The 13,181-nt window shown below is 50.2% G+C and overlaps 1 protein-coding gene across 1 annotated transcript in view; it reads left to right on the forward strand.

Moving 5' to 3' along the window:
* LOC102844354 (myosin-7-like) overlaps window positions 1-13,181 on the forward strand; it is a 53,713-nt gene that overhangs the window by 17,895 nt on the left and 22,637 nt on the right. The window contains exons 13-19 of the mRNA XM_006889634.1: window positions 122-301; window positions 2,096-2,222; window positions 4,032-4,090; window positions 4,492-4,579; window positions 5,101-5,218; window positions 6,636-6,756; window positions 9,159-9,295. Of these exons, the coding sequence (XP_006889696.1) occupies window positions 122-301; window positions 2,096-2,222; window positions 4,032-4,090; window positions 4,492-4,579; window positions 5,101-5,218; window positions 6,636-6,756; window positions 9,159-9,295 (830 nt within the window). The remainder of the gene's footprint in view (window positions 1-121; window positions 302-2,095; window positions 2,223-4,031; window positions 4,091-4,491; window positions 4,580-5,100; window positions 5,219-6,635; window positions 6,757-9,158; window positions 9,296-13,181) is intronic.

Below are 13,181 nucleotides of genomic sequence, written 5' to 3' on the forward strand. Positions count from 1 at the left end.
TGGAGAGCAGGGGTCCTCCCAGAGGCCTGAGACGGCCTGCCCCCCACCCAGCACTGGCATGGCCTCTTCGGTCCTGCCTGATGCCCTCTTCTGATGCCCTGCTTTTTCCCCTCCCTTCTAGCCCATGGGCATCTTCTCCATCCTGGAGGAGCAGTGTGTCTTCCCCAAAGCTACTGACGCCACGTTCAAGGCTGCCCTGTATGACAATCACCTGGGCAAGTCCAACAACTTCCTCAAACCCAAAGGGGGCAAGGGCAAGGGGCCCGAGGCCCACTTCGAGCTCGTCCACTACGCAGGCACTGTAAGTACCAGCCCCAGTGCCCCTCTGTGGCCACTGGCTGCAATGGAGGCCCCTCCTGACATGTTATTCCAGAAGCTTCTTGCTTCCAGTTAGAGTTAATGGTGTCACTGAGGGACCAGCCACAATATAGCAGTGTCAGGTCCATATCACAAAGCAATCCAGCAGGGATGCTGGCTGGGAGCAGTGGACAATTGGTGCTGTCCGGCCTGCCCTCCGGGCCCACTCCACTGACTCTGCCCCTCACCCCCTGCTTTGACATCAGAACCCCAGGCTTGGGCAGGAGTAACCATGCTTGCAGAAAGGAAAAAAAATTTCCATAAGCCCATTAACTGTTCCCCAGCAAAATAATCTCGTCTCGGACAACTTGTGGCCGCCAAACCAGCAAGGTGACGTCTATGGAGTGACTCTTCACTCCTGACAAACTCAGACCTTGGGGAAGAGGGAGAGTTATGCAGCGAGGACGGGGGCTCTATCAGAATAATTCACAGGCAGATGGATGGCCGCTGTTCAGCCAGTGGAGAAGGTGTGCGCGTGGCTTCCTTGACACGTCAAGAGTGGCATCAGTGGCCACAGCCCTGTTAGCACCAGAATTTGTTGTCTGTGGGGTGAGCTGCAGGAAGCAACAGCCTGAAAACAGAGCTTTCAGGAAAGCTGCTGTTGCACAGGGGAACAGGCCACGATTTTATGGAATTCTCAACTGTAGCATTGGAATCACTCACAAGGACTGTGCCGAGATTTTGAGCCAACGATGGGCTCAAGGACTGTAGCAGTTTCTCCAGGCCCTCCGCTCCCCACACTGAAATTTTTTTATAGCCCTGGGATAGCCGAGATCCAGTGGGACTTCCATTTCCAAGGCAGCTCTAGCCTTAGACCGGGGAATGACAAATGTCTGTCTTGTGCTCAGGTGACAGTAAGTGCAGAGGTTCTGGCACTCCACCCACTTGCCGGGGTTCTGTGTGCCCAGAAAGAAGCATCGGAAAGGATCCTTTCTTTTTGTCCCTCTGCGATAGCCATGTGACCAAATCGACAGGTGTAGCAACCCTGGCCCCCACATTCTGGAAGGGTGGAGCCTCCTTCCTCCAGGCATTCATGCCACAGTGTGGTGAGAGGGGTTTGTGCTCCTGCACAGGGAGACATGATGCCCTCTGAGGACATCTTGACAGACCTCAGGATTCCACTGGCCATGGCCAGGTCCTGGCAGCAAAGGCAGGGCCCAGAGGAGCAGCACATTTGGGTAGAAGAAGAGCCAGGGGTGAGGAAGGTTCACTGTCACCAGCAAAACAAGTCCTCTAAGAGGTAATGAGGGAGCTCTGGTGCTTAGCGGTAAGGAACTGTGCTGCCAACGCAAAGGTACACACTTTGAATCCGCCAGTTAGTTGCTCTTTAGGAGAAAGATGTGCAATCCACTGTCTCTGAAAACCCCATGGAGAGTCAGCTGTGGGTCGATTCCAACCCTACGGCACACAGCAACCAGAGGTCGTGTCTGGTCATAGCCCAGGAGATCATAGCACAGCTTAGAACAAATCTCAGAGACAGGTCATCCCAGACAGGCCAAACGAAGATGCCTTGGGAAGCAAGGAGCAGACTCAGGCAGCCTGTCAACAAAGAATGGGGGCCAAGAGCACCCCAAGACACCCAATAGTTCATTGGGACAAGAACTGAAGCCTGGAGATATAGGGCCCGAGGTTGATCCAAGGAGCCCCAGAGAAGGGAAGAGTTTTAATTGGGAGGGCTAGCCATAGAAAATGGTGAGTCAGGGCCCAAAATTCATCCTTCGTGTTTGTCCCCCTCCAGGTGGGTTACAACATCACGGGATGGCTGGAGAAAAACAAGGACCCCCTGAATGAAACTGTGGTGGGCTTGTTCCAGAAATCAACCCTGGCGCTCCTGGCCCTTCTTTTCAAAGAAGAGGAGGCTCCAGGTAGGCCTGGCCCCTCGTGTGTCCAGTCTCCCCCTGAGGGGCCCTTCAGAGGCCAGAATGCAAAAACAACCTCTCTTGTCCTTAAGAGCAAAGAGTGCTTTCTCATGCTTTGCTCTCAGAAGCCACTTTCCCAAAGCCTCAGACTTCGACTCATCTCCTTCCCACTCAAATTCAACAAACATCTGTGACTGTTGAGAATCCAAGGAAAGTGTTGGGGAAAAGCGACACGATGCGCTCCCAAACCTCCAGAAGTTCCTCGTCTGGCGGGTAAAACATATTCGATGCATGTATGAGTATATCTAAGGAGCCCTGGTGGCACTGTGGGTAAGCATTCATCTGTTAAGAAAAGGTCAGCTGTTTGAACCCAGCAGCAACGGTGCAGGAGAGAGATGAGCCCGGCAGTTCCCATACAAGCCCCACAGCCTCAGAAACCCTGTGCCTCCCCACTGGCCCAGGGTTTCCACAAGTCAGGGCTCATTCAAAAGTCGTGAGTTTGGCTTATTTGTTTCTTGGTTTGGGGAACTTCTAAAGAGACCTGGAGGCACAGCATGTTACATGTTGGGCTGTTAACCAAACGTCATTGGTTCAAATATACCAGCTGCTCCATGGGAGAGAGAACTCTCTTTACACTAAGATTTACAGCCTTGGGACCCCAGTGGAGGGTCCGCATGGGCAAGAGGATTTGGGTGGGCGTCTGACCCACTGAATGGGTCGCTGACTCCATATCACCTGTAGGTGGCGGACTGCTGCCTTAGAAAACTCCACACGTCATGCTTATTTTCACGGTCTTCTGTGCCCAGCCTCCTGCTGGCCTTGGGGGTCTGCTCAGGTGGACCTCACCAGTACACCAGCTGCCACTGGATTAAGTCTAGCTCCTGGCAACCCCATGTATGTCAGGAGAACTGTTTCAAACAGCCGACCTTTTGGTTAGTAGATGACTACTACCCACAGAGACCTAAATATACTCATGCACCTGTCAGGTACGCTTTACCGGCCAAACTAGGGGCTTGCAGAGGTGGGGGATCTTCACGGAAGAGCTGGTTTTCGGAAGAGAGCTCTGGTGGCATCGTCTGCAGCAAGTCGCATTGCTAACTCAAACGACCGACCGCTCAAATCTGCTGGCCACTCAGACGGATAAAGCTGGACGGTCCTCCCATGCGATTTCCAGCCTTGAAAACCCAAGACAGGGTCAGCCATGAGTCCTTTCTGACTCGGTGGCCGTGAGCTGGGTGTTCAATCACCGAGACGTCCTTCTAATGCACTGTGGACTTGAGCCACCAGCTAGCAGTCAACCTGCTAACCACGTTGTCAAAAACAAGAAGCAAACAAAAAAATGTCTAAGCCCACTGCCATCAGCTGATTCCAATTTATAGTGACCTTATAGGGCAGAGCACAAATGTGCACAGGGTTTCTTTACTGAAGATCTCGAACCACTGACCTTTGGGTAACTATCCGCACCCCAGTAAGTTCCCCCTGCTCTCAAAGCCTTATTCACCCCCAACGTGTGGATTCCCCAGCTGCTCCATGGGCTCCTCCTTCTGTCCAGACAAGGGGAGCCGCTTGTCACTGAGCCCTGGACCAGGATGACTCAGGAGAAGCCCTGTATTGTCCACACACTCCCCAAGGAGCCAAGTGCTCCCCAGATGACACCTCACAGTCCAAATGTGTCCACTTCCTGGCAGACCTCACTCTCCTTGTGTGAGGGTCACACTCAAGTCCCCAGGAAGAGTCTGTGGAACAGGTGGGTGCATCTCCTTTGACACTGAGCCCTGACCGGGGCTGCCCCCCCCTTGTCTCTCTCTCCCCCAGCTGGCAGTAAGAAGCAGAAGAGAGGGTCCTCTTTCATGACAGTCTCCAACTTCTACAGGGTGAGTCGGGGTGCTAACCCCCTGGGTCCCTGCTCCCAACAGGGGTGTCATGAAGAGGGTATGTGGAGTGTAGACTGCAACACTGTCATCAGAGGGTCCCTTCTGATGATCAGATTCTACAAGGAGTCAGCCTGGAGCCCCACTTCCTGTAAAACAGTGTCACTCTGGGCAAGTCGCTGAACTTCGAGAGCAGCGCTAGATTAGAAAACTTTCTGTGATATTGGTCCACTCTGTGCCATCCAATATGATAGCCACTAGCCACGTGTGGCCATTGACCTCTTAAAAAGAAACTCAAGAACTTAAAATTAATTTCTATTTTAAATAAATTACTTCTCCTGGACATGACTGTCAGGTAACCCCAAGGCTGAATTTCACTTACTTTCTCTTTCCCTCCACCCCAGGAGCAGCTGAACAAGCTGATGACCACCCTTCATAGCACTGCCCCCCACTTTGTCCGCTGCATTGTCCCCAATGAATTCAAGCAATCAGGTACACAGAGGGATGGGTCTCCCTGCAGGGAATGCTTGGGGTCTGCATAAGTAGTGTTTGTTCTAAACTAAGTTGACCTTCGAGGGTTCAGATCTGTTGTTCAGCGGGTCACTATGAATCATACTTGACTCGATGGCAGTTAACGAGCTAGATTCAGCTCAAAAGCAATGAGTTTGGGGGACTGTAAGTGCCAAGGCTGATGGAAGCAAAACAGAAAACTGAAAATATTCCCCACAAAGAACCCAAAACTAATTCATGTTCTAGCCTAAAGTCAAATCCAGAAGAGCCATCTCTGTAAATGTTTATGAAAATTAATAAAATATAATTACAGAAAAAAAAATCCAGAAGCGCCCTGGGGTTTGGGCTGATTTGTGGGAGACCTGGGACTCCAGTGGACAGCAATGGGAGGAGACTGAGGTGGATGGTGTGGATGGTCAGTCAGTCCAGCCTCCTTGAGCGGCCAGCAGGGGCCTGTCTCGTCCCACAGCAGTGACTCTCCATCCTGTGCCCTCTCTTGGCAGGTGTGGTGGACGCCCACCTGATCATGCACCAGCTGGCTTGCAACGGCGTCCTGGAGGGCATCCGTATTTGCAGGAAGGGCTTCCCCAACAGGCTGCAGTACCCAGAGTTCAAACAGAGGTGAGTGCTTTCCTCCTGCTGCCCCGAGTGCCCTCTTCACGGCACAGGGGGACCACCTGCTTGTCAGCCAACATCACGTTGGAGCAGACACATGGGTGTCCTGTTAACGCCCCTTCTCACTGCTTCTTTAGCTCACATCAACCCAACTTTCAAGGACAGTTTCAATTTCCCCACACCCTCACCAACATCTGTTATTTTCTGAGTTTCTTTCTTAACCACCCTAGTGGGAGTGGAATGGTATCTCAGTGTGGTTTTTGTTTAGAACTCTCATGATTAATGACACTGAGGTTAGGGGTTTTATAAGAAAGGGGCTGGGTTCTAACAAATACTTTTTCTCTATCAATAGAGTGATTTATTTGTGATTTATTTGCTTTATCCTTCTGATGTGGTGTACTAAGCTGACTGATTTTCTATAACACTGAAACACTTCCACATTTCCAACATAAATCCCACTTGGTCCTGGCCTTTTATGCTTTTAAGGCACTGAGTTGCAAAGTCTCCCTATATCCATAGAGTAAATATTCCCACCACAGCTGATTTCAAGCTACCAACGTGACACCACTGAATGTGAACTTGAGATGAGAAGCTACATTGGCAGTATGCACTGACTCTAGTGGTCCCTAGAAGGGCTGTCCTCCCATTGTGACTGACCAGCGGCTTGATAACAAACTTTTAAATGACTTTCCTGCCTCGCTTCCCCGCACAGCCACCTCCAAGTAAATCTGCACCCAAATCCTTATCTCAATCTACTTCCTACCCCAACTACTCTCCCTATAGGGATCATCTTACTTCTGTGTTCTCTACTTGCTAAGATAAAGAAGATAGATGTTAGACTGACAGAAGAGGATGTTAGACTGATGGAACAGGGTCATCAGAGGTCACCTTGTCCAAAATCCTCTGAAGTTCCTAAAGAGGAAAGAACTTGTCCAAGAGCACAGAGGGGGTTGCCCTGTTAGGGGGAGAAGCAGTTTTCCTGGTCTAAACCCCAAGTTTTATCAGGAAGGAAAGGACTGTGGCTTTTCCAGTTCTATTTATTTATTTTTTTAAATTTTATTATTTTTGTGTGAGTGTACCGTCAAATCAGATCTGACTGGTACAGGAGGAGATTGTCCCTCCTTCCCCGGCAGAGCATCTGGTGGATTAGAACCGTGCGCCTCTGGGATTGTAGTTGCAGCTCCTTGCCACTAGGCCACCAGAGCTTCCCTACAGGCTTTTCCAGTTCTAGGAACACTCCATCCATGCTCCCCAACTACACTGACAGTCACTCCCCAACTGTCATGCTTGCCCCAAAGCCTCCTGCCAGGCTCACCTCTCCCTCCTCCCCTGTCTCAAAGGCTATCTTATCTCTCAGTGTGAGTGGACTCCAAGTGCTGCCACCCACGCTATAGAAACTGCTGGTCCCCCCTTCTCCCACCAGGTACCAAGTGTTGAACCCCAACGTGATCCCCCAGGGCTTCGTGGACAACAAGAAGGCCTCCGAGCTCCTGCTTGGGTCCATTGACCTGGATGTTAATGAATACAAGATTGGACACACCAAGGTAAGGTCCTCCAGTGGGCACTCCCTCTTGATACCCACTCAGCTTTGCCCCAAAAAGATAGCCTCAGACTGTGACTCACAGCTTGGTCATTGACCAGATTCAGTCTTGGGTGAGTCCCTTCACTGCTCAGGACTTGGTTTCCTCCTCTGAGAAATCTGAACCAATAATACCATTTGCATGGGCTTTAGAGTGGTTTGTAATAACATGTGTGAGACCCCAGCTTAGAACAGAGTGCTACTCAGCAGATGGAGGCTACGTGCTAGTAGTTGTTGTTGGCTGCCGTAGAGTTGGCCCCGATGCATGATGCCCCCTTATCCAAAAGAACAAAACGCGATCCTGCTCCATCTCCACGATCCCTCACCCCACAGGGTTTTATTAGCTGGTTCTCAGAAGTGGAAGACCAGGCCTTTCTTCCTAGTCCATCCAAGTTACTCTCAAGCCCGTTTAGCATGACAGCAACATGCAAGCCTCCTCTGAGATATGGGCAATAGGTGGCCATGAGGGGCACTAGCTGGGAATCGAACCCAAGTCTTCTGCATGGAGGGCAACAATTCTGCCACTGAACCACCACTGCCCCTTAATCCTGTGCACGTCTCAAATTTCTCAGAATAAAAAGAGCAATGGGAAGGGAGCTCTGGTGGCCTAGTGGCAAGATGCTGCACTGCAATCCCAGAGGTACACGGTTCAAATCCACCAGATGCTCTGCTGGAGAAGGAGGGGGCAGTCTCCTCCTGTACCAGTCAGATCTGATTTGGCGGTACATGTAAAAATAATACAATAAAAATTTAAAAAAAAGAGCAATAGGAATCAAGTCCTAGATTTGACCTAGGCTTATGGAAGAGGCCAGTGGGATAAACTTACCATAACCCAACCCACCCTTGCATGAGGTCCCTGCCATGGTGAGTTGGAGCTGACACACACAGAGGGACCGCCTGGCCCTGGTGAACCAGGCTTAGTTGCCGTCTGCCCTGCTTGGGTAGTGAGGCCTGGCTAGGACAGTGTGTGGGTGTCCACTTCAGCTGCCCCCAGCACAACAGCCCTGGTGACACAGGAGGAGCGCTGGCTTTCCCTCTGTGTGGCCTTGTGCAAACCCAGCCTCTGGCAGCCTTGTGCACAAGTCAGGTAGATGCATCACCTTCACAGCCTGCCCTGGGCTGGTGTTCATCAAAGCCCCCACACATCTGGTCCCTCGGCAAGCGCTGATTGCCCAACTACCCCATGCCGGACAGGAGTCCAGGGCCTGGGAACACTCCCCAGGATCTGCTTCTTACACTCCAGGTTTGCAGATTTATCACATCACTCTAGAATCTGCCAGAACCAATAGCTTTGGCCTCCTTAATAATTCAGCTGCACTGCCTGTGTCTAAGCCGGTGTATGTGACATAGTTTCCTCTGTCATAGAATGCTGGAGCAGGACAGAAGCGAGGAGACCAGCCGGCCCACCTCTTTCCCCACCTTACATTTGACATACGGGAAATTTAAGAGGATGGGGATAGAGGTGACATGCCCAATGTCACAGGATGAGGCAGAACAACGCTGGGGCCACACCCTGATATCTGTGGTCATGGGCCCCATCTCTGGCACAGCTGTCACCAACCGAGGACAAGCTGCATCAGGGTGGAGAAGCTCAGGTCTGGCAGATCCCCAGGAGACTGAGCTCCCGCTGGGCCAGGGGGGCTCTCAGCAGCAGGACAGAGAGCAGGCAGACCCTGCCTCCACTGTGTGTCCTCCTCCTGGGGAGACCTGTTATGGCCGCTCACCAGCCACATGCCCCCCTCACAGCCCTGACCCCAATGCACTTTAAAACCTAAAAAAAAAATTATTAAATCAAGTTTGTCTCCTTTCCTAGAATTTCCACACAATGTACCACATGCTGAGTGGTTTATAAGCCCATTTTTCTTTGATTCCAACTCTAGTGACTGGGAGTGGGTCAGAGCAGAGCTGTGCCCCAGAGGGTTTTCATTCCTGGTAACATTTCTGGTGATTCGAGTGACACTTTGCAGAGTGGATCAGTTTTGCACTCAGCAATTCACACACATACTGTTCCATGATATTGACAACAATCCCCACACTGCTGCAGCACTCTTCCCATTTCTTCCCTGTGTTTCCCATTTCCATTCATCCTTCTAGCCTCTTCCTGCCTGCCGGCCGAGCTTCATCCCTGGGTAAATGCTGTCCTCTTGATCTTGTGTGGTCAAGCGTTCTAAGGAGGGAGTGCCTACGGTGGTAGTGATTACATTTCTTGCTTGGATGAAGGTTGACTCATGACATAGAGTTCAGGTCTAAGTTGGAAGAGGGGCTGGGGATGGAAGAATCTATAAGAACCTTCCTGGCCTCTGTTACTTCCGAGTACCCCACCTTGGAGGGAAATCCAGGCTTTCTCAGTGGCTGTCTCTTCCCCAGGTGTTCTTCCGGGCAGGCATCCTGGCCAAGCTTGAAGACATGCGGGATGAGCGCCTGGCCAAGATCATGACGATGCTTCAGTGCCGGCTCCGAGGCTTCCTCATGAGGATCGAGTTCAAGAAGATGCTGGAGAGGAGGTAGCAGCCACAGGGAGGGGCCGGGGGAGCCACACAGCCCCCCAGAATGACCGGAACCCTCCTCCACACACAGTGGCCGGCTCCATAAGCCACATGGTGGGTGTGGCGTGCTGAGGGGAGGCCGAGGACACTGTAGGAGAACCATCTCGTGCTTTCTCCCTAGAGATGTGGACGACAGTTCCCAAGAGGCTTTCACAGCCTTGTTCCTCCTGGAGTGTCAGAATGACAGTCAATGAGTGGGGCATGGCAGGACTGCTACCCATTTTACAGATAAGAAAACTGAGGTCAGAGGGGTGAAGGGGTTGGTCAGGTTCATGAAGGAGTCAGAACTGTTGCTGGATGTTATTGGATACCATTGAGGAGGTTTCGATTCATAACAACCCCGTGACAGCCAAACTGTCCCGTACGGTGTTCAAGGCTGTGACCTTCACAAAAACAGACGCCAGGATCTTTCTCCTCAGAGTCGCTGGTCTCGGGGTTCAGGCCATCAGCCTTTCAGTTAGCAGCCAGTCACGTAACATTTGTGCCACAAGGGATTCTGGTAATTCCCAAAGGAAAGAACAACAACAAACAAACAAACAAACCCTAACATCATTGCCATCAAGTCAATTCCAACCCACGGTGACCATGTGGGTCAGAGCAAAACTGCCCCTCAGATTTCCGGGATTGACTCTTCGCTGAGCTAGGCTGATGTGTCTCCCCTTTGCAGAGTGGCTGTGAGTGTGAACTGCGTCCTTTTGGTTAGCAGCCAAACTTTTAAACCACTGTTCCACTCGGCCTCCTCTCTGTGAGTAGATTGTTGTTGTTGTTGTTTGCCTTCGAGTCGAGCATGACTCATAGCGACCCTGTGAACAAAAGGTCTGAAGCCTCTCTACAACTATGGACATTTATCAAAGCTCATGGAGTTTCCAGAAGCACGTTGTTTAGGAAGTGTTGCCACTCCTGCTTCCAAACCTGTCACAGAATGTTACTGGTTGAGTCGCCTGTGATGCATAGTGACCCTATGTACAGCAGCTCTGAACTCTTCCCTGTCCGGACCCAGTCTCACTGAATCTGACGCACCAGCCCCCATTGCCCTAGTCACTCTATCAATCCATCTCATCTGGCGTCTCCCTCTCCTGCACTTTTCATCCACTCTGCTGAGCATGACGTCCTTCTCCAGGGATCGATCTCTCCTGGCCACGTGCCCAAACTAAGTGAGGTGAAGCTTCAAAATCCTAGCCTCCAAGGAGAGGCTTGGTTTCAAAATCTCCAAGACAGACCTACTTGTTTTCTTGGCAGTCCATGGTATGTTCAAGACTCTTCTCCAGCATCACAACTCAAAGTCATCTATTCTTCTTCTGTCATCCTTAGTCATTGTCCAATTCCATGAAGCATAACAAGTAATTGTGAAGACCATGGCCTGGATTAGGTGCACCTTTGTATCTAGACCGACATCATTACTCTTCAGCACTCTGGAGAGGTCCATGACAGTAGATTTTCCCAGTGCAATTTGTCTTTTGATTTTCTAACTGCTAGTGATTAGATTAGGACCCAAGAATTCTTCCTCCCAATACTCGCCCCTAGAATCCAGCCATTTCCCTGGGACAGACATTAAGAAATAAATAGCTTAGACCATCTCAGACAGAAGCCTGAGAATGCCAGCAGTATCATTCACCGTGTGTACAACTATCACTCTGGACAGAAACTCACCAGGGAGTTCTGGTGGTCTCGTGGTAAGAAGCTACCTGCAATCCCATAGGCACGTGGTTCAAATCCACCAGCTGCTCCTTGGGAGAAGGATGGCCAGTGTTTTCCCATGTGATTTATTGCCTCTGAAAACCCGCTGCGGGGTCAGCTATGGGTTGATTCCAACTTGACATCACACAAGAACAACCACCACCCAACTGCCATTCCAAAGAGAAACTCAGTTCTCTATAAACTCCGACTATCCCTTCTCCTCAGCCCTGGTAACCACAAGTGAATTTCTGCCTCTTTTCACTCAGTTATTCAGCTATCAAGGTCCTCTCTAAAGAGCTAAAGAGTAAGGAAGTCAGTTTAAAGACCAAGAGGTGCCTGACTCAAGTCATGGTATTTTCAACTGCTTCGTATGCATGTGAAAGTTAAACAACGAATAAAGAAGACTGAAGGATACTTGATGCCTTTGAATGGTGGTGTTGGAGAAGAGTACTGAATACGCCATCAGCTGCTAGGAGAACAAAACAAAGCTGTCCTCAGTCAGAGGACCAAGGCTGGGATGGTGAAATGGCATCTCACATCGTTTTAGTCATGTTGTTAGGAGAGGTCACTGGAAAAGACATCATGCAGGGAAAGGTAGAGGGTCCGAGAAAGAGCAGGACCTTCGGCAAGGTGGACTGGCACAGTGCCTGCAGCGACGGGCCTGAGTGTGACGGACCACGAGGACACGCAGACAGGGCATGGCTGAGAGCTCAACCGAGCGGAGCATAGAAACAACAAAGCATTTGCCTCATCTCAATTCAGTTCAACTCTGCCCTTGAGTCAGTCTCAACTCCTAGAGTCCCTCCCTCTGGTTTCTGAGGCTGTAAATCTTGAGAGGAGGAGAATGCCCGTCTCTCCCTTGGAGCCACTGGTAGATTCGACCTGAGCTTCTGGGTGAGCAGTACAAGTCACCATGGACTCTACCGCCCCCGCACCCCTTGTCTCGTCTGCATATTTCCTATAAGTGGGATCATACGATATGTGTCCTTTTGTGTCTATGTAATATTTTCAAGGTTCATCCAGGTCATGGCATGCATCAGGATTTCATTCTACTTTGTTGTTGTCATGTGCTGTCGAGGCAACTATGATCCGTAATGACCTTATGAACAAAGGCTCTGACCCTGGCCCTATCCAGAGCCAACCTTACTGTCTCTGACACATCTGACCTCATTGACACAGTTGCTGTGTCAAATCCATCTCGTCCAGGGTCTCCTCTTGTGCTGACCCGCTGTCCTTCCAATCATGATATCTTTCTCATGATATCATGACTGGCATCTCCTGTTATCATGACCAACATATGAGACCGAGTTTCAAAATCCTTGCCTCAAAGAAGCAAGCTGGTTACACACTTTTCGTTTGTTCTCCTGTGGTCCATGGTACGTTCTATACTCTTCTCCAGCACCACAACTCAAAGACATCTACCCTTCTTCTGGCGTTCTTAATCACTGTCCAGCTCTCAGATGCACAGCAAGCAATTGAGAAGACCATGCTTGGCTCAGGTGCACCTTGGTCTTCAGACTGACATTGTTGCTCTTCAACACTCTCACGAGGTCCTTAACAGCAGATTTTCCCTATATAACACAGCTTTTGATTTCCTAACTGCTGGTACCAAGGACGTAACCTTGATCGTGGATTTGAGCAGCAACTTCAGTCTTTTCTCCATCTACCTTGATGCTTCCCATTGGCCTATGGTAAGGATCTTTGTTTTCTTGATGTTAAGATGTAATCCATATAAAAGGCTGCATTCTTGTTTAGGCTGAGTAATATTCCATTAAGGAACCCTGGTTCATTACTAAATCTGCCAGATTTAGTAATCTGAAGGAAAAGAATAGGGACTCTCCTCCCATCAAGATTTGCAGCCTAAAAAAATAAAATTAAAACAAGATCAAAAGAAAAATATTTACAGTCTCAGAAATCCAATAGCAAATCCCTAGGAGCTGGCATCATCCTGGCAGCAGTGGGCTCTGGTCTTTCAACATTCCATCGCATACGAGGGCTACTTTCCATCTCTCCAACTGTCTGCTGATGGGCAGTTCGGTTGTTTTCACCTTGTGGTTATCACAAACAAGCAGCCGTGGACACTGGTGTGCGTGTATCTGTGCAAGCTAGCGCATCCTGTTTTCACGTGCAGAGGGAAGCAGTGGACACTGGTGTGTGCATATCTGTG

This window comes from Elephantulus edwardii, unplaced genomic scaffold (assembly GCF_000299155.1).
Source record: "Elephantulus edwardii isolate Elephantulus edwardi_28Jun2011 unplaced genomic scaffold, EleEdw1.0 scaffold00080, whole genome shotgun sequence".
Lineage (NCBI taxonomy): Eukaryota > Metazoa > Chordata > Mammalia > Macroscelidea > Macroscelididae > Elephantulus > Elephantulus edwardii.